This window comes from Tachyglossus aculeatus, chromosome 2 (genome assembly GCF_015852505.1).
Source record: "Tachyglossus aculeatus isolate mTacAcu1 chromosome 2, mTacAcu1.pri, whole genome shotgun sequence".
NCBI classification, from domain to species: domain Eukaryota; kingdom Metazoa; phylum Chordata; class Mammalia; order Monotremata; family Tachyglossidae; genus Tachyglossus; species Tachyglossus aculeatus.
In genome coordinates, this window is record NC_052067.1 from 78,354,958 (window position 1) to 78,374,571 (window position 19,614).

At 44.7% G+C, this 19,614-nt stretch overlaps 1 protein-coding gene across 2 annotated transcripts; it reads right to left on the bottom strand.

Annotated features, from left to right (window-relative positions):
* Positions 1-1,041: 1,041 nt before the first annotated feature.
* ABRACL (ABRA C-terminal like) lies at positions 1,042-17,135 on the bottom strand. 2 transcript variants are annotated; one of them, XM_038772437.1, is made up of 4 exons: positions 16,982-17,135; positions 13,337-13,339; positions 3,829-3,892; positions 1,042-1,618 (listed from the first exon to the last, which is right to left on the bottom strand). In XM_038772437.1, the coding sequence occupies exons 3-4, from the start codon at positions 3,887-3,889 to the stop codon at positions 1,434-1,436; spliced, it is 246 nt and encodes an 81-aa protein (XP_038628365.1). In that variant the 5' UTR covers positions 3,890-3,892; positions 13,337-13,339; positions 16,982-17,135; the 3' UTR covers positions 1,042-1,433. The 2 variants fall into 2 exon arrangements, with proteins under 2 accessions (XP_038628365.1, XP_038628357.1); XM_038772429.1 differs by lacking the exon at positions 13,337-13,339.
* Positions 17,136-19,614: the final 2,479 nt, after the last annotated feature.

Sequence of the window (19,614 nt, forward strand, 5' to 3'; positions counted from 1 at the left end):
GTAGAAGGTTGGACAAAACTACAGCTCTTTGGACTTCCAATTTCATGATCTGAAGCTTGAAGCCATGTTGTCACTACCCTCTAACAGCTTCCCAAGGCTATTTGGACCTCTTTGATCCTGTTTTCTATTTATTTGCCAATCACGATTCAACAGCCCAGGGAGCAAAATCTAGTGATAATCTTCAGCCAATTATTGCCATTGAAAAAATCTTCAAATGTGGATAAGCTACCCCACTTCTGCCAGATATAAAACCTGCCTTCTTTGTGGTCATCATCATCACATCCCTGCACTTTGCTGTCTTGCAGAGTGGTTAATAAGCATCTCAGTGCCATCCTATACATGTCCACCTCAGAGAGCAGTCAGCCGATTGCCTTGGGGATTTCAACAATGTTCTTAGAGCATCAGAAGTATTCTGTAACATCAGATTCCAGGTTGCTTGTTGCATCAGCAACTGCAAATAAATTCTAGATTCAGGTGGAGATGAGATTTTGAGGTTCCTTCCAGCTCCAAGAACATAAATTGCCCTTCTCTGCATCCAGAGAGTAGTATTGGCAAACCTCCTAATTTACAGGTGCTTGAATCCCTGTGCTATTGTTTGAAAACACTAGAAAAATCGATAGGTGGGGCTTGGGTGAGGAAGTTGGGAAAAGAAAAGGAGCCTACGAGTCAGAGGACCTGGGTTCTAATCCCAGGTCTCTCATTTGCCTGTGTGATCTTGGGCAGGTCAAAGCTTCTGTGCCTCAGTTTTCTTATCTGTAAAATGGGAATTAAATACCTGTTCTGCCTCCCTCAAACTGTGAGCCCCCTGTGGGACAGGGGGCTATGTCTGATCTGATGATCCTGCATCTTCCCAAGTGCTTAACAAAAACTATTATTATTAGTACTGTTTCATCCAACTTCCACTGGGCAAGTCCTGCTCCCAACTGTTGGAGAGGAACCAGGGAGGCATAACCTGAGCCAGGTTAGAATTACCGTTCTCTTTCCCTCCATTCCACCCAAAAACGTTTAAAGACAAAATTGAAGAGAGGATGATAAAACAACTTATAAACACAGTCACATGGCTTTATTACATATTCACTGTACGGTTCTAGTCAACAGATAAATTACCATTATACCTCATCTTTGCATGATGGCGATAATCTTGAGATACATTTTTTTTTAAGTGGCTTTGTAAAACAAGACAAATTTTCCTTTTCAAAATGTCTTCCTGAGAAAATAACAGTTCTTGTAACCTACACTATAATCTACTCAATTTTAATTCATGAAGTATAAAAAGGATTGTTTTCCAAAATATGAGATCTTCTTTTGATTATCAAGGTATAGAAAAATACATGAAACACTTTAATAGGGCTTTTTCCCCCCCAACTTGAGAATCCTTTATGTAGTTTGCCCCAAAACGAAATCGTTAATATGCACGGGCTAGACAAACCACATCAATCCTGCAGCAGTACAATGTCGGTGTTGTCATGAACACCTTGTAAGAGCAGCTCGCCTTGGTAAGTAACAATCTTCCTGCGCTTTGCAGCTTTGAGGGTTCCCACAAGGGCTTCAAAGAGGTTGGCACATCTATCATCAAGAAAGAGCACCCCAAACTTCACACTCAGCTTCCCATCCGCACCTAATCAGCAGAGAAACAAAGTTAGAAAAATGCAGTCTTTTTTTAAAATGGCATTTAAGTGCTTACTATGTGCCAGGTACTATACTAAGCGCTGGAGATAGATACAAGCTTATCATGGTGGACACGGTCCCTGTTCCACGTGGCGCTCACAGTTTTAGCCCCCATTTTACAGGTAACCAAGGCACAGTTAAATGATTTACTTGCCCAAGGTCACACAGCAGATAAGCGGTGGAACCTGGATTAGAACACAGGTCCTGTCTGACTTCGAGGCTCGTATTCTACCCACTAGACCACGCTACTTTTCTTTGACCTAAACAGCGGCAGCTCTGGCTCAGCGGGCGTCATTAGGCCCACCTGGAGTCACTGCTGAAGCTAATGCTGGCAGCAGCACTGGGCCAACCGATCAATCGAGTGCTTGGGAGAGTACAGTAGAGCAAGTCTCGAGATGAGCTTACAGGAAGCAATGTGGGGTTTAATTTAAATAGTCGTTGCAGCTGCTCTGCTCCACCCACCTCCAGTCTCTGGCCATCCCCAGCGACCCCAGACGATCCCCCTAGGCGGACTGGGCAGGCCTGGAGTGAGGCCATCCCTCTGGCCCATCCCCAGAGGTTGAGAAAATCTACAGGGCAATGACAATGGCATTGGAAGAGGAGGCCACGAGGTAGAAAGAGTGAAAGAAACCCCACAGGGGCTGGGGTGGGGGGTGCCTCCTGGCAGAGGGTGAGAATGGAAGCAACATCTGCTCAACTGTAGCCCCCTTTCACCTCCGAGAAGCTGTCCGACACCCCCAAACACTAAGTGGAAAGAGCACGATACTGAAAGTCAGAGAATCTGTGTTCTAATCCCAGCTCTGCCGGTTGCGTGACCTTGGGCAAGTCACAACTTCTCTGTGACTCAGTTTTCTCATCTGTCAAGTGGGGATTCAATGCTTCTTCTCCCTCCCATTTAGACTGTGAGCCCCATAAGGAACAGGGACTGTGCTGACTTCATTAACTTGTCACCCTTCCAGAGCTTAGAGCAGTGCTTGACACACAGTAAGCACTTTATATCATCATCAATCGCATTTATTGAGCACTTACTGTGTGCAGAGCACTGTACTAAGCACTTGGGAAGTACAAATTGGCAACATATAGAGACAGTCCCTACCCAACAGTGGGCTCACAGTCTAAAGGGGGAGACAGAGAACAAAACCAAACATACCAACAAAATAAAATAAATAGAATAGATATGTACAAGTAAAATAAATAAATAAACAGAGTAACAAATATGTACAAACATATATACATATATACAGGTATATATATATATACACAGGTATTATATATATACATATATAATACTACTACTCCTAATAATAATATCCTGAGGGAGGTGGGCCCCTGCCTTCAAGGTAATTTACCCCAGAGGTGGCACCCCCTGCCTTTAAGAGGCACTATACCAGGAGGACAACAAAACCATTTAAAATAAAAATGAAGATTCTTAAAAAAAAAGAAGTGAGGCGCATGATCTTTGTGCCGATCCATTTATCACGCTTACCAAGACTTTAGTGACTTTCAAAGTTAAACTAGCAACCTACAAACACCATGCTGAGGGACTGTGGTGCCCTTTGTTTTTCCAGGTCATGGGGGTTACATTTTTGATGAACCCTGCATTAAGGATAAAACACATAGTATATGCTGCACACAGGCACGCAAACGTTATTCCGACGCTGCATCACATTCTACACAGATGTTGCAGGTCGAAGGAAACCCAGGCACCAGGCTAACCTGGTCCATCTCAAATTCATCCTCACTTTCTGTAATTTGCCCATTCCTTTGCTCAGCAGCACTATTTCTTTCCTTATTAACGCCCATGACCACTGCCCGCACCAACTGTCCCCTAATTTCTTAACAGTGTTCTATCCCAAATGAAAACATGTTTTCTGGAAGAAAGGGGTGTATCTGTTTATTTTTATACTGCATTTAGGGATCCCGGGTAGAAGAGTGTTGACCCAATGTGATTTAAGTATTTTCTGGTATTGGGCTACCTCAGGAGAAATTCCAAGCACAGATGAACAAGATCAATTAACAGTTCAAAAGAATTCTCCAATTAATAATAATAATGATGGCATTTATTAAGCGCTTACTTTGTGCAAAGCACTGTTCTAAGCGCTGGATTAGAAACCCTGCAGCAGCCCTGGAACAAATGAAGCACTGGTTTGTAGTATTTACCTCTTTTCCCAAGACGACGGATTTCCTCAACCAAGAGATCAATTTCATGTTCCACGTTCATTGTCTATAAAGAGTGGTGAAAAAGAAGCATTACTAGCCTTATTGGGTGGCAGAAATATTCATTTCTACATTTGTGCCTTGTACCTTTGTCAATTGACAACTTTCTAGGTAGTTTTCAAACATAGCATATAAACTGAGTTTTAAGATGCTTCAGATGGGTTTATTACAGTGGACTCTTCACTCGCATGTAACAACAGTGTAATATTCACGATTAGACTGGTGGTGGGAAGAATTAAAGTCTGCATTTGTGTTCCCAAATAGAAACTGAACTACAAAGTGGAGAAAGTCAAAATAAAAAGTGCTAGTTGTGTTTTCCCCCTGCCCTCCCCGTCCCCGGCCCGGGCCAAAAACCAAATAACCTCAGCATCTGTTGGGCCAGGAAAGAACCACTAGAAGACATTGTATGCATTCACTTTAAAATAAAGGACATTAATTCTATGGTTTGCAAATAACAGTCTTAAAAACAGGAATAATTTTTGCTTCATCACCCTTCCTACAAGGAAATAACACAGGAAATTGCCATTCTTTACTTCTCATCCTGAAAAAATTGCTACTTCCCTATGACAAGAAGCTAACATAAGGCTCATAGCCTCACACTACTATGTTTTTAAACTCTGAAAAGTGGTTTCCGGTCATGTTTCTGGTCAGGAACAGGTATTATCCCAAACTAATGTTTCATGTAAAATGTTGATTTCAGCCACAATTCCTCTTGAGAGCATTCTGTGCCTTTCATACCTCTCTCTAGACTGTAAGCTCATTGTGGCAGGGAATCAATTTACCAATTCTGTTACACTGAACTCTCCCAAGTGCTTAATGCAGTGCTCTGCACACAGTAAGTGCTTGATATGGTGTTGAGGTTTTGCAAATTCAGGTCTCTGCAGAGGCCCTGAACATCACTAATCCCCTCTCTAAACCCATCCCTGGAATCCCGTCACTCCACATCATCCTGATCAATAGCCACTTTCCTCCCTGTCCACACACCTGCTGGTGGCTCAATTGCCCTGTCTAAACTGTAAACTCTTTTTACCTGTACAAATCTATTCTATTTATTTGATTTTGTTAGTATGTTTGGTTTTGTTCTCTGTCTCCCCCTTTTAGACTGTAAGCCCACTGTTGGGTAGGGACTGTCTCTATACGTTGCCAACTTGTACTTCCCAAGCGCTTAGTACAGTGCTCTGCACACAGTAAGCGCTCAATAAATACGATTGACTGATTGATTGATTGAGTCCTGGCAAGCTGGTTGGGACTCCTGGACATTGCCAACTGGGGGTAGGATTTATAATATCTTGGGGACCCTGTCCATAAGGACTTGTGACGCACTGATGGGCAAGTTTAAGAAGAAGATCTGCAGCCATTTAATTACCCAATCAAAGAGGGCTTTCTTGATTTGCGAACTACATATTCACTACAAACTATTTGTTTTACTACACCCAGGTCATGACCTACCTTTGTGATTTTGACAAGGAATTATTGTTCGGTTTACTGGGTCACCCTAAACACTGAAATCATGTCATTTTAGGAATCCCTAAGAATCTTCAAATCAATTAACCAAGAGTATTATTGAGCTCATACTATGTGCAAAACACTGCACTAGTGCCTGGGAGAGTATAATAGAATGAGTGGAGATGATCCCTGGCTCCAAGGAGTTTACAATCTAACAGCGAAGACAGACACTACAAGTAACATATAGGAAGAAGTAATAAGACTGCAAAGATGCATATATAGTGCTATGGGGGGGCGTTTAGTCAATCAATGGGAATTATTGAACACTTGCTGTGTGCAGAGCACTGCACTAAGTGCTTGGGAGAGTCCAACACAATAGAGTTGGTAAACCCAATCCTGGATGCTGAAATGGCCGCTGAAAATAATCAGGGGAGTCATGGAGATGTGACTTCTGAAGGGTACTCTCCAAATGCTTAGTACAGTGCTCTGCACACAGTGAGCGCTCAATAAATATGACTGAATGAATAAAGAGTTTCTATTTGATGCAGAGAAGCAGCATGGCCCAGTGGAAAGAGGATGGGCTGGGCCTCGGACTAATTCTAGCTCCGCCAACTGCTTGCTGTGTGACCTCGGGCGACTCGTTTCACTTCTCTGTGCCTCAAATCTCCTGTTCTCCCTCCTGCTTAAACTGTGAGCCTCATGTGGGACGCGGTAAGGACAGTGTCCAACCTGATTCATCTGTACCCACCCCAATGCTTAGAACAGTGTTTAACACATAAGCACTTAACAAATACCATTAAAAAATAAAAAGAATGGGGCAGCCACTGGAGATCTGAATGAACAGCCATGTGCAAAACAGCACGTCAGAAAAATGTTTCATGCGGTATTAAGTATGGACTGGAAAGAGGAGAAACGGCAGGCGGGAGATCAGTAAGAAGGCAGATGCAATAGTCAAGCTGTCAATTTCACTCTATAATTAGTTTTTGAAGAACAGAATGATGTTTTGGCCTTGGCTCCTGATTAAATACATTCCAGAGCTTAGAACAGTGCTTGGCACGTAGTAAGCGCTTAACAAATATCATTATTATTATTACTACTCATTATAGCAAAGAATATGGATCTTTTTGAAATAGCCAAATATCCAGGGAAACAAGAATATTATTTTATCAAGGTTAAAATTCCCCCTGAAAATAAGGTATTCACTTCTCCTTTATGAAGTTTTCAGACCAATTAAGTCTCAATGTTTCCAAAGGGAAATAGAAAAAGATTGGCCTGCACAAGTAATGATTACAAACTATGGATAAAGAAGAAGAATTTGGAGCAGTGGAAAGCATTAAAAGAAGTACTCAGATGAGTCTTGAAATTAGAGTCTATACAAATGAGGCAAAAGGGAAGGGACATAACTCTATGTGGAAGCTTTTTTCTGGTTTTTATTAAGGTCTTACTATGTATCAAGCACTGTTCAAAGTGCTGCGGTAGTTCACGCCAGATACAATCCTAGGGGGAAAAGCACAGGCCTGGGAAATCAGGGGACTTGAGGCTCACTGCCTAAATAAGAAGCTGAGTGGCCTAGTGGATAGATCTGGAAATCAGAAGGACTTGGGTTCTAATTCTGCCTCCAGGCATATTCTTCTTTGTGACCTCAGCAAAATCAGGTAACTTTTCTGTGCCTCAGTTACATCATCTATTAAAGGGGGATTAAGACTGTAAGCCCCATATGGGACAGGGACTGTCTCCAACCGATTTGCTTGTATCCACCCCAGTGCTTAGTACAGTGCCTGGCACATAGAAAACACTTAAATACCATTAGCATTATTATTATTATTATCATATTACAAGGAAGTGCAAATGCTGCTGCATAAGCCACCAGCACCATAATCCATTCCTCTCAACAGGTTTTCACCCCTGAAGACTCGGCTGAGGCTCATCTGTCATTTCTGATGAGGGACTCCACCACCATATATGGGGAAGGTTCATTTTTGCTTTTAAATGGTAGTTATTAAGCACTAATTACGCATCAAGCACTTTTCAAAGAGCTTACAAGGTAATCAGGTCAGACACAATCCCTGTCCTACATAGGGTTCACAATCTAAATAAAAGGAAGAACAGGTGCTGAATTCCCATTTTACAGTGGAGGAAATTGAGGCATAGTGGAGCTAAGTGACTTGCCCCAGGTCACAGAGTTGACAGGTGTCAGAGGCAGGATTAGAACCCAAGTCCCCTGATTCCCAGGCCTGTGCTTTTCCCACTAGACCTCGCTACATCCCCAAATGCTGGAGGTGGCTTCTTTTTGAGCTGCTTCAGACACTGCAGAGTGTCACCCTAAAAATGTCCATTGATGACTGCTCAAAGATGTTCACCAAGCATTCTGCCAGTTCCCAGCAAAACAGAAAGCGTGACATCTATTACTGGCCCAAAAAACCCTATGCATTCTATTGCATAGAGTGCTATTCAGGGGCAAACAAGGATTTCATCATTGCTTCACGATGTGGCAATGAAGAGGCAAAATCTGCATATCACATCCTCCCCCACTAAGTCCCAAGGCAATCCCAGGATCACGACAGTCTTACTTGCCCTGTTTAGTGGAACAATTCCTCTGACATATGCTCCAATGCCACCTCTTCAAAAGACTGAGGCTTAATTCTGCGGTGAATCACAATTTATATTGTACTAATTTAACTGCCAGATCAAGTAAATGCTACCAATCTGCTGCTTAATCGGTATGTATGATGCCATTTATACATGCTGTTTGACTCGAACAAAAACCTAAGTGTGAATGCATCTGTTCAAGATTAGAATCACTTGTCAGTACCAGTTCAGTAGCACATTGCAAATAACTTAATCAAACTTCCATTTTTGCAGGATATTGTCATTTACCAGAATTTAAAACATCCCCTTTGTATCAAATTCCATTTTTATGTATTTACTAAGTGCCATCGAGTCATTTCTGATTCATGGCAACTCCATGGATATACTTTCTCCAAAGCGTCCTGTCCTCTACCATAATCAGCAACCTTTCCAATAGTTTGTCCGTTATCGTTGTTATGGTCTCTATCCATCTAGCTGCCAATCTGCCTCTTCCACGTTTTCCCTGGATTTTTCCTAGCATTAGTGTCTCCTGCAGAGAATTAGTTCTCCTGATTATGTGTCCAAAATACGTTAATCTAAGTCGAATCATTTGGCCTTCCAAAGACCACTTTAGTTTAATATGCTCTCAAATCCATTTGTTTGTCTTTCAGGCAGTCCATGGCATTAGCAAAAGCCTTCTCCAACACCACATTTCGAAAGAATCGATGTTCTTTTTATCCTGTTTTTTGACTGTCCAGCTTTCAGATCCATACCTTGTCACTGGAAATACCAGAGTTGACAATCTGTATAGTGAAAATTATCTATTTGGTTTAAGTGTTGTAAATTCATAAATCCTTTTCTTGCTTTCTTAGAATTATCTTTATCATTGGCTCTAAAATGATCAATGTCTTCACGTTCACCAATTTTCCGCAAAAAATCCTAGAAATTAGGAAAATGAACTACAACTGTAATGGTGCATAGCTCTCATCCACTGTGTACTGCATCACTTTTGGGCAGTAAATTCTTTAGGTAGAAAGAAAAAAAAAACACCTAATGGAGCATACTAATAATGATGGTATTTGTTAAGCACTTACTATGTGCAAAACACTGTTCTAAGTGCTGGGGTGGGGGGGACACAAGGTGATCAGGTTGTCCCACATGGGGCTCACAGTCTTAATCCCCATTTTACAGATGAGGTAACTGAGGCACAGAGAAGTTAAGTGGCTTGCCCAAGGTCACAGCTGACCAGTGACAGAGCCGGAATCGAACCCATGACGTCTGACTCCCAAATCAATCGTATTTATTGAGCGCTCACTGTGTGCAGAGCACTGTACTAAGACCGTGCTCTTTCCACTGAGCCACACTGCTTCTCTCATTAATACTAAGAACGTTTCAAAGACAGATAATCCTGTTTCCTTTCTGATTTTCTAGACTCTGAGCTCATTATGGGCTGGGAACATGTCTGCTAATTCTGTTGTATTGCACTCTCCCAAGCACTTGGTACAGGGCTCAGCAAACAGTAAGCGCTCAATAAACACCACTGATTGATCAGTGGGAGAGGCATCTTGATGCACCTTTCTCAGTTGCCTTGAGAATTAAGTGAAAAGGAAAGAGCACAGAATACTTAGAACCAGAGAAGAGAAAGGATAACCAATAAGGAGCGTGCACAGCAGGTGTGTACCTATAATTTAATTTTAACTTCTGTCTTCCCGTTAGACTGTAAAATTTTTGACAGCAGGAATCAGGTCTCCCTACTCTATTGTACTCTTCCAAGCTCTGGGTACGGTGTTCTTGTTGCACACTATAGAAGCTTGAGGAATACTACCGATTGATTACTGAACCCAGGAAAGCCTTTGATAATCCACAGAAAACTATTGGTGAAAATTCAGGGTAACAATTTCCGCACGTGACAGATATTCACCAAGGATTGTTAAGACAAGTGATCAAAGGCATTTTGGTTTTTCTGGAATACCGGCAAGAACTGTGATTGTGAAAATGAAGCAGAGCCCAAAGGGAACCCAGAACCCCCTATTTAACAGATTCTTCTGATCAATTCCGTTGTCTGGTGGCCTTCCAAAGACGCACCGGCTCAAGACATAAATCGCCATCAGAAGAATCCTTCGCGTTCAGTAAATCGCAGCTGCTTTCTGCAAAGAACGACCAATTTCCTTCCACCCTGAAGCCCCTCCTGGCTTAAAGGCAAGAGCCCGGACTTGGGAGTCAAGAGGACGCGGGTTCTAATCCCCGCTCCGCCACTTGTCTACTGTCTGACCTTGGGCAAGTCACTTAACTTCTTTGGGCCTCAATTCCCTCCTCTATAAATTGGGGATTAAGACTGTGAGCCTCACCTGGGACAACCTGATCACCTTTGTATCTATCCCAGCGCTTAGAACAGTGCTTGGAACAATCCAGTGCTTAGAAGAGTGCTTGGCACATAGTAAGGGCTTGACAAATACCATTATTATTATAGTAGGTGCTTAACAAATCCCGTAATTATTATTATTAATAATAATAATTATTATTATTACTATAATATTATTCTTATTACCACCCAGCTCAGCATAAACGGACAACAGGTCTGGGGGGTTGCGACCGCTTTTCCTCCTGTATCCCCGGCCGGCCTCACCCCCCCCCCCTCCAGACCCATGCATCCCACCGCCCCATTGCAACCCTCCGCCCCCCCACCCCGGGAGGGTGTGTGTGCACCCCAGCCCCACCCCACCGCACCCTGCCAATAATAATAATATTGATGATGATATTTGTTAAGCGCTTACTATGTGCCAGGCACCGTACTAAGCGCTAGGGTGGATACAAACAACTCAGGTTGGACACAGTTCCTGTCCCACGTGGGGCCCACAGTCTCAAACCCCATTTGACAGATGACAGAACTGAGGCACAGAGAAGTGAAATGACTTGCCCAAGGTCACACAGTGGAAAATGGCAGAGCCGGGGTATTAATAATAAAATAATAATTACTGTTATGGCACTTGTTAAGCACTTACTATAATAATGACGGCATTTGTTAAGTGCTTACTTTGTGCCAAGCGCAGTTCTAAGCGCTGGAATAGATACAAGGTGATCAGGTTGTCCCACATGGGGCTCACAGTCTTAATCCCCATTTTACAGAGGAGGAAACTGAGGACCAGAGAAGCGAAGTGGCTCGCCCAAGGGCCCCAGCAGATAAGTGGCGGAGCGAGGATTAGAACCCACGTCCCCTGACTCCCAAGTCCGTGCTCTTGCCACTAAACCACTCTGGATTAGAAGCCATGACCTTGTGATTCCAAGGCCTGGGCTCTGCCCATTAGGCCATACTGCTTCTCTGCTGCCAATGCAGCCCCATGCAGCCCTGCACTGTCCCCTGCCTCTCTCCCTTGCCCCAAAATCTGGTCACTGAGTGGCGGCAACAGCCCCTGGAGCAGCCAGCACGGATCATCTCTCTTCATTGCCCTATTCTACTCTCCCCAGCGCTTAGTACAGTGCTCTGCACACAGTAAGTGCTCAGTGAATGATTTAATGAGCCCCCCTTCCTCCCCCATCGCCCCGACTCGCTCCCTTTGTGCATCCCCCATCCTTACCCCACAGCATTTGTGGATATATGGATAATTCTATTTATTTATATTAATTCCCGTTTCCTTGTTTTGATGTGGGTATCTATAGCTCTAATTCTATTTATTTATATTGATGCTGTCGATGCCTGTTTACTTGTTTTTATGTCTGTCTCCCCGCAGCCCGGCTGTGAGAAGCAGCACGGCTTAATGCCAGATCTTGGGAGTCCGAGGGCACGGAATCCCACCTCCGCCACTTGTCCGCTGTGTGGCCTTGAGTGAGGCACTTCACTTCTCTGGGCCTCAGTGACCTCATCTGTGACATGGGGATTAAGACAGCGAGCCCCATGTGAGACAACCTGATTCCCTTGTATCCACCCCGGCGCTTAGAACAGCGCTTGGCACATAATGAGCGCTTAAATATCATCGTTATTATTCTAGCCCGTGAGCCCGTTGTGGTCAGGGGTTGTCTCTCTCTGTTGCTGAACTGTACTTTCCAAGTGCAGTTCGCTCTGCACACAGTAAGAACTCAATAAATACAATGAATAAAATGGGGATTAAGACTGTGAGCCCAACGTGGGACACCCTGACTCCCTTGTATCCACCCTGATGCTTACAACAGTGCTTAATAAATAATAATAATAATGATGGCATTTATTAAGCACTTACTATGGGCCAAGCACTGTTCTAAGCGCTGGGGAGGTTACAAGGTGATCAGGTTGTCCCATGAGGGGCTCACAGTCTTAATCCCCATTTTACAGATGAGAGAACTGAGGCCCAGAGAAGTTAAGTGACTTGCCCAAAGTCACACAGCTGACAAGTGGCAGAGGCGGGATTTGAACCCATGACCTCTGACTCCAAAGCCCGTGCTCTTTTCCACTGAGCCACACTGCTTCTCTATGTGCTGCTTGGCACAGAGTAAGTGTGTAACAAATAACATCGTTATTATTCTATACTGTGAGCATGTTGTTGGATAGGGATTGTCTCTGTTGCTCAACTGTGCTTTCCAAGTGCTTAGTCCAGTGCTCTGCACACAGTAAATGCTCAATAAATACAATAGAATGAATAAAACGGGGATTAAGACTGTGAACCCCAAGTGGGACGGCCTGATTCCCTTGTATCCACCCCGGCGATCTTAGAACAGCGCTTGGCACACAGTAAGCACTTAAATAGCATCGTTATTATTCTAGCCTGTGAACCCATTGTTGGGTAGGGATTGTCTCTGTTGCTGAATTGAACTTTCCAAGCACACAGTAATTGCTCAATAAATACGATCGAGTGAATGAATGAATGACTAAAATGGGGATTAAAACTGTGAGCCCCATGTGGGACAACCTGATTCGCTTGTATCCACCCCGGCGGGCTTAGAAAAGCGCTTGGCATATAGTAAGCGCTTAACAGATACCACTGTTATTATTCTAGACTGTGAGCCTGTTGTGGGGCAGGGAAGCAGCGAGACTCATTGGAAAGAGCCCGGGCTTTGGAGTCAGAGGTCGTGGGTTCAAATCCCGGCTCTGCCAATTGTCTGCTGTGTGACCTTGGGTAAGTCACTTGACTTCTCTGAGCCTCAGTTACCTCATCTGTAAAATGGGGATTAAGACTGTGAGCCCCCCGTGGGACAACCTGATCACCTTGTATCCTCCCTAGCGCTTAGAACAGTGCTTTGCACATAGTAAGCGCTTAACAAATGCCATCATTATTATTATTATTATTGTCTCTATTGTTTCCCTTCCCCACAGCACCTGTATATATGTATATATGTTTCTACATATTTATTACTCTATTTATTTTACTTGTATATACCTATTCTGTTTATTTTATCTTGTTAGTATGTTTGGTTTTGTTCTCTGTCTCCCCCCTTTTAGACTGTGAGCCCACTGTTGGGTAGGGACTGTCTCTAAATGTTGCCAACTTGCACTTCCCAAGCGCTTACTACAGTGCTCTGCACACAGTAAGCGCTCAATAAATACGACAGAATGAATGACCCGTGGTCTGTCCTGCGCTTTTCTCCCGGGGGAGCCGGGAAGCAGGGAGCCGGGAATTGGGGGAATCGGGAGCCGGGAAGCAGGGGGGCCGGGAAGCGGAGAGCCGGGAATTGGGGGAGCCGGGAAGCATTCATTCATTCATTCAATCGTATTTATTGAGCGCTTACTGTGTGCAGAGCACTGTACTAAGCGCCTGGGAAGTACAAGTTGGCAACATAGAGAGATGGTCCCTACCCAACAGTGGGCTCACAGTCTAGAAGGGGGAGACAGACAAGAAAACAAAACATTCATTCATTCAATCGTATTTATTGAGCGCTTACTGTGTGCAGAGCACTGTACTAAGCGCCCGGGAAGTACAAGTTGGCAACATAGAGAGACGGTCCCTACCCAACAGTGGGCTCACAGTCTAGAAGGGGGAGACAGGCAACAAAACAAAACATTCATTCATCCATTCAATCGTATTTATTGAGCGCTTACTGAGTGCAGAGCACTGTACTAAGCACCCGGGAAGTACAAGTGGGCAACATATAGAGACGGTCCCTACCTAACAGTGGGCTCACAGTCTAGAAAGGGGAGACAAAGAACAAAAAAACCCACTCATTCATTCAATCGTATTTATTGAGCGCTTACTGTGTGCAGAGCACTGGACTAAGCGCTTGGGAAGTACAAGTTGGCAACATAGAGAGACGGTCCCTACCCAACGGCGGGCTCACAGTCTAGAAGGGGGAGACAGAGAACGAAACAAAACATATTAACAAAGTAAAATAAATAGAATAAATATGTACAAATAAAATAGAGTAAGAAATACATACAGACATATATACCAACAGTGGGCTCACAGTCTAGAAGGGGGAGACAGAGAACAAAACAAAACATATTAACAAAGTAAAATAAATAGAATAAATATGTACAAATAAAATAGAGTAATAAGTACATACAAACGTATATACCAACAGTGGGATCACAGTCTAGAAGGGGCAGACAGAGAACAAAAAAACCCATCCATTCATTCATTCAGTCGTATGTATTGAGCGCTTACTGTGTGCAGAGCACTGTACTAAGCGCTTGGGAAGTACATGTTGGCAACATAGAGAGACGGTCTCTACCCAACAGTGGGCTCACAGTCTGGAAGGGGGAGACAGAGAACAAAACAAAATATATTAATAAAATCAATAGAATAAATATGCACAAATAAAATAGAGTAAGAAATACATACAGACATATATACCAACAGTGGGCTCACAGTCTAGAAGGGGGAGACAGAGAACAAAACAAAACATATTAACAAAGTAAAATAAATAGACTAAATATGTACAAATAGAGTAATACATACATACAAACATATATACGAACAGTGGGCTCACAGTCTAGAAGGGGGAGACAGAGAACAAAACAAAACATATTAACAAAGTAAAATAAATAGACTAAATATGTACAAATAGAGTAATACGTACATACAAACATATATACGAACAGTGGGCTCACAGTCTAGAAGGGGGAGACAGAACAAAACAAAGCATGTTAACAAAGTAAAATAAATAGAATAAATATGTACAAATAAAATAGAGTAATAAGTACAAACATATATACCAACAGTGGGCTCACAGTCTAGAAGGGGGAGACAGAGAACAAAGCAAAATATATTAACAAAGTAAAATAAATGGAATAAATATGTACAAATAAAATAGAGTAATAAATACATATAAACTTTTATATCAACAGTGGGCTCACAGTGTAGAAGGGGGAGACAGAGAACAAAACCAAACATGTTAACAAAATAAAATAAATAGAATAAGCATGTACAAGTAAAATAGAGTAACAAATACATGCAAACATATATACCAACCAGTGGGCTCACAGTCTAGAAGGGGGAGACAGAGAACAAAACAAAACATGTTAACAAAATAAAATAAATAGACTAAATATGTACAAATAGAGTAATACGTACATACAAACATATATACGAACAGTGGGCTCACAGTCTAGAAGGGGGAGACAGAACAAAACAAAGCATGTTAACAAAGTAAAATAAATAGAATAAATATGTACAAATAAAATAGAGTAATAAGTACAAACATATATACCAACAGTGGGCTCACAGTCTAGAAGGGGGAGACAGAGAACAAAGCAAAATATATTAACAAAGTAAAATAAATGGAATAAATATGTACAAATAAAATAGAGTAATAAATACATATAAACTTATATATCAACAGTGGGCTCACAGTGTAGAAGGGGGAGACAGAACAAAACAAAACATGTTAACATAATAAAATAAATAGAATAAGCATGTACAAGTAAAATAGAGTAACAAATACATGCAAACATATATACCAACCAGTGGGCTCACAGTCTAGAAGGGGGAGACAGAGAACAAAACAAAACATGTTAACAAAATAAAATAAATAGAATAAGCATGTACAAGTAAAATAGAGTAACAAATACATGCAAACATATATACCAACAGTGGGCTCACAGTCTAGAAGGGGGAGACAGAGAACAAAACATGTTAAGATAATAAAATAAATAGAATAAGTATGTACAAGTAAAATAGAGTAACAAATACATGCGAACATATATACCAACACTGGGCTCACAGTCTAGAAGGGGGAGACAGAGAACAAAACATGTTAACATAATAAAATAAATAGAATAAGTATGTACAAGTAAAATAGAGTAACAAATACATGCAAACATATATACCAACAGTGGGCTCACAGTCTAGAAGGGGGACACAGAGAACAAAACCAAACATATTAACAAAGTAAAATAAATATGTACAGATGAAATAAATGAATAAATCGAGTAATAAATAGAAAGAAACGTCTATACAGGTGCCGTGGGGAGGGGAAGGAGGTAAGGCGAAGGGGGGATGGAGAGAGCACTGCCGCAGGCGCTGCGTTTGGCGGAATCCAACCCCCTAAAGAGGGCCGGGACCCGCCCCCGAAGGCCCAGCCTTTAATAATAACAATGATGGCATGTATTGATCAATCATCATCATCATCATCACCATCAATCGTGTGTGCAGAGCACTGTACTAAGCGCTTGGGAAGTCCAAGTTGGTACCATATAGAGACAGTCCCTCCCCAACAGCGGGCTCACAGTCTAAAAGGGGGAAGACAGAGAACAAACCAAACATACCAACAAAATCAATCGTATTTATTTATTTATCAATAAATACGATTGATTGATTGATTGATTGATTGATTGAGCGCTTACTGTGTGCAGAGCACTGTACTAAGCGCTTGGGAAGTCCAAGTTGGCAACATAGAGAGACGGTCCCCACCCAACAGGGGGCTCACAGGCTAAGAGAATTAAGCGCTTACTATGTGCCAGGCACTGTTCTGAGCGCTGGGGAGGTTACAAGGGGATCAGGTTGTCCCACGGGGGGCTGACGGTCTTCATCCCCATTTTGCAGATGAGGGGACTGAGGCCCAGAGAAGGGAAGTGACTTGCCCAAGGTCACCCAGCTGACAATTGGAGGAGCCTTTGTCCGCGCCCACGGCCCTGGGGCCCTGGGTGACCCCCCCCCACACACACACATTTACTCACCGCCTGCCCGCCCGTCCGTCCGTCCTGCGGGGGTTAGGAGAGTCTGCTGCACACGGACAAACGCGCCTGCGTGTCACCCTAACGTGTGCACACGCGTGTGTGTACGTGTGTGTGTGTGTACGCGTGTGTGTGCCCGCCGGGTGCGTGTGTGTGCATGTGGGGGGGGAGGGGATGTGTGAGTGTGCGCGCCCGGGGGCATGCGGGGGACGAGGGCGGGGGAGAGGAGGGAGGGGGAAGGGAGGAGCAGGAGGAGGAGGAGGGAGGAAGAAGGGAGGAGGAGGAGGGAGGGGGAAGGGGGGAGGAAGGGAGGGGGAGGAGGAGGAGGGGGGAGGGGGAAGGGGAGAGGAGGAGGAAGGGGAAGGGCAGAGGAGGAAGGGGTAGAGCAGAGGAGGGAGGAGGAGGGAGGAAGAAGGGAGTGGGAGGGAGGGGGAAGGGGAGAAGGGGGGAGGAGGAAGGGGAGAGAAGGGAGGGGGAGGGGGAGAGAAAGGAGGGGGGAGGGGGAGAGAAGGGAGGGGGAGGGGGAGAGGAGGGGGGGAAAGGGAGAGGAGGGTGGAAGAAGGGAGGAGGAGGGAGGGGAGAAGGGGAGGAGGAGGAGGGAGGTAGAAGGGGGAGGGGGAAGGGGAGAGGAGGAGGAAGGGGAAAAGAGGGGGGAGGAGAAAGGAAGGAGGAGGAAGGGGACTAGAGGGGGGAGGAGAAAGGAAGGAGGAGGAAGGGGACTAGAGGGGGGAGGAGAAAGGAAGGAGGAGGGGGAGGAAGGGGAGAAGGGGGGAGGAAGAAGTGGAGGGGGAGGAAGGGGAGAAGGGGGGAGGAAGAAGAGGGGGAGGAAGGGGAGAAGGGGGGAGGAAGAAGTGGAGGGGGAGGTGGGCTGCCCTCCTCTTCTTCTTCCTCCTCCTCCTCTTCCTCCTCCTTCTCCTTCTCCTCCTCCTCCTCCTCCTCCTCTTCCTTCTCCTCCTCCTTCTCCTCTTCCTCCTCCTTCTCCTTCTCCTCCTCCTCGTCCTCCTCCTCCTCCTCCTCTTCCTTCTCCTCCTCCTCCTCCTCCTCCTCCTCCTACTCCTCCTCTTCCTCCTCCTCCTTCTCCTCTTCCTTCTCCTCCTCCTCCTCCTCCTTCTCCCCCGCCTCCTCCTCTTCCTCCTCCTCCTTCTCCTCTTCCTTCTCCTCCTCCTCCTCCTTCTCCCCCTCCTCCTCCTCTTCCTCCTCCTCCTTCTCCTACTCCTCCTCTTCCTCCTCCTCCTTCTCCTCCTCTTCCTCCTCCTTCTCATCCTTCTCCTTCTCCTCCTCCTCCTCCTCTTCCTCCCGCTCCCCACAGACCAGTCAAGGATGCAGGGACAACGAGGAGCAGCGGCCCTGATGATGCTGATGATGGTATTTGTTAAACACTTACTATATGCAAAGCACAGTTCTAAGCACCGGGGAGATACAAGGTGATCAGGTTGTCCCACAGGTGGGGGTGCTCACAGTTTTAATCCCCATTTTACAGATGAGGTAACTGAGGCACAGAGAAGTTAAGTGACTTGCCCAAAGTCACACAGCTGACAGTTGGCAGAGCCAGGATTTGAACCCATGACCTCTGACTCCATAGCCCGTGCTCTTTCCACCAAGCCACCCTGCTTCTGCCGGACTGGAGCACCTGTGTCCATACTGGCCGCTCCTCGTCTCCCTTGAGCAGATTTTGGCCCCCAAAGTCCCCGGCCGACCTAGGAGGCCATGTGGACCCGTGGGCAGAGCACGGGACTGGGAGACAGAGGACCTGGGTTCGGATCCCAGTGCCGCCACTGGTCAGCCATGTGACCTTGCGGGAGTCACTTCTCTGTTTTGGGTCTCAGTTTCCTCTTCTGCAAAATGGGGATTAAGACTGTGCGCCCCATGTGGAACAGGGACTGGGTCCAACATGATTAGCCTGTGTCTATTCCAGCGCCCAGTACAGTGCCTGGCACGCAGTAAGTGCTTAACAAATGCCATTAAAAAGGAACGTAAACAATACTGATACAAGGTCTGTGGCTCAGTGGAAAGAGCACGGGCTTTGGAGTCAGAGGTCATGGGTTTGAATCCTGGCTCCGCCACATGTCTGCTGTGTGACCTTGGGCAAGTCACTTAACTTCTCTGAGCCTCATCTGTAAAATGGGGATTGACTGTGAGCCCCACGTGGGACAACCCGATCACCTTGTATCCTCCAGCGCTTAGAACAGTGCTTTGCACATAGTAAGCGCTTAACAAATGCCATTAAAAAAAAAAAGTCAGAAACAAGCGGGCCATCCAGCTATCTTAACAAATACCCAAAATAATAAAAGCCCCCTCTCCTTGCAGCAAAGCACACTAACCCTTGCCTGCGGGATGGCTACCTGACATCAACTTTCTGGCCACTAGCAAAGTGCCAGACAGGTTTGAAGCAGAGCCAAAGTGGCAACACATTCTGATGGAGGGGGTGAACAGCACTGACCACTTATTTTCATTGCCTTTACATTATTCTGTTGGCACACAGATTCCTTCCCCATTATATCTCACCCTGCAGCTAGCATAGGGGTCTTCCCACCTGACCATTGGCAGGAAAGCGCACCATCAACTCTCTCCCTCCTACTTTTCCAGTCCGTTCTCCCACCGTACCTCAGTTTACAACCTTTGTTCTCGCCGGCCAT

Excerpts from the sequence above, each read along its gene's own strand:
- ABRACL (XM_038772429.1), bottom strand. The coding sequence starts at position 3,889 with ATGAACGTGGAACATGAAATTGATCTCTTGGTTGAGGAAATCCGTCGT. Across the intron at positions 1,619-3,828 it reads CCGTCGTCTTGGGAAAAGAG|GTGCGGATGGGAAGCTGAGT; the intron begins GTAAATACTACA and ends TCTGCTGATTAG.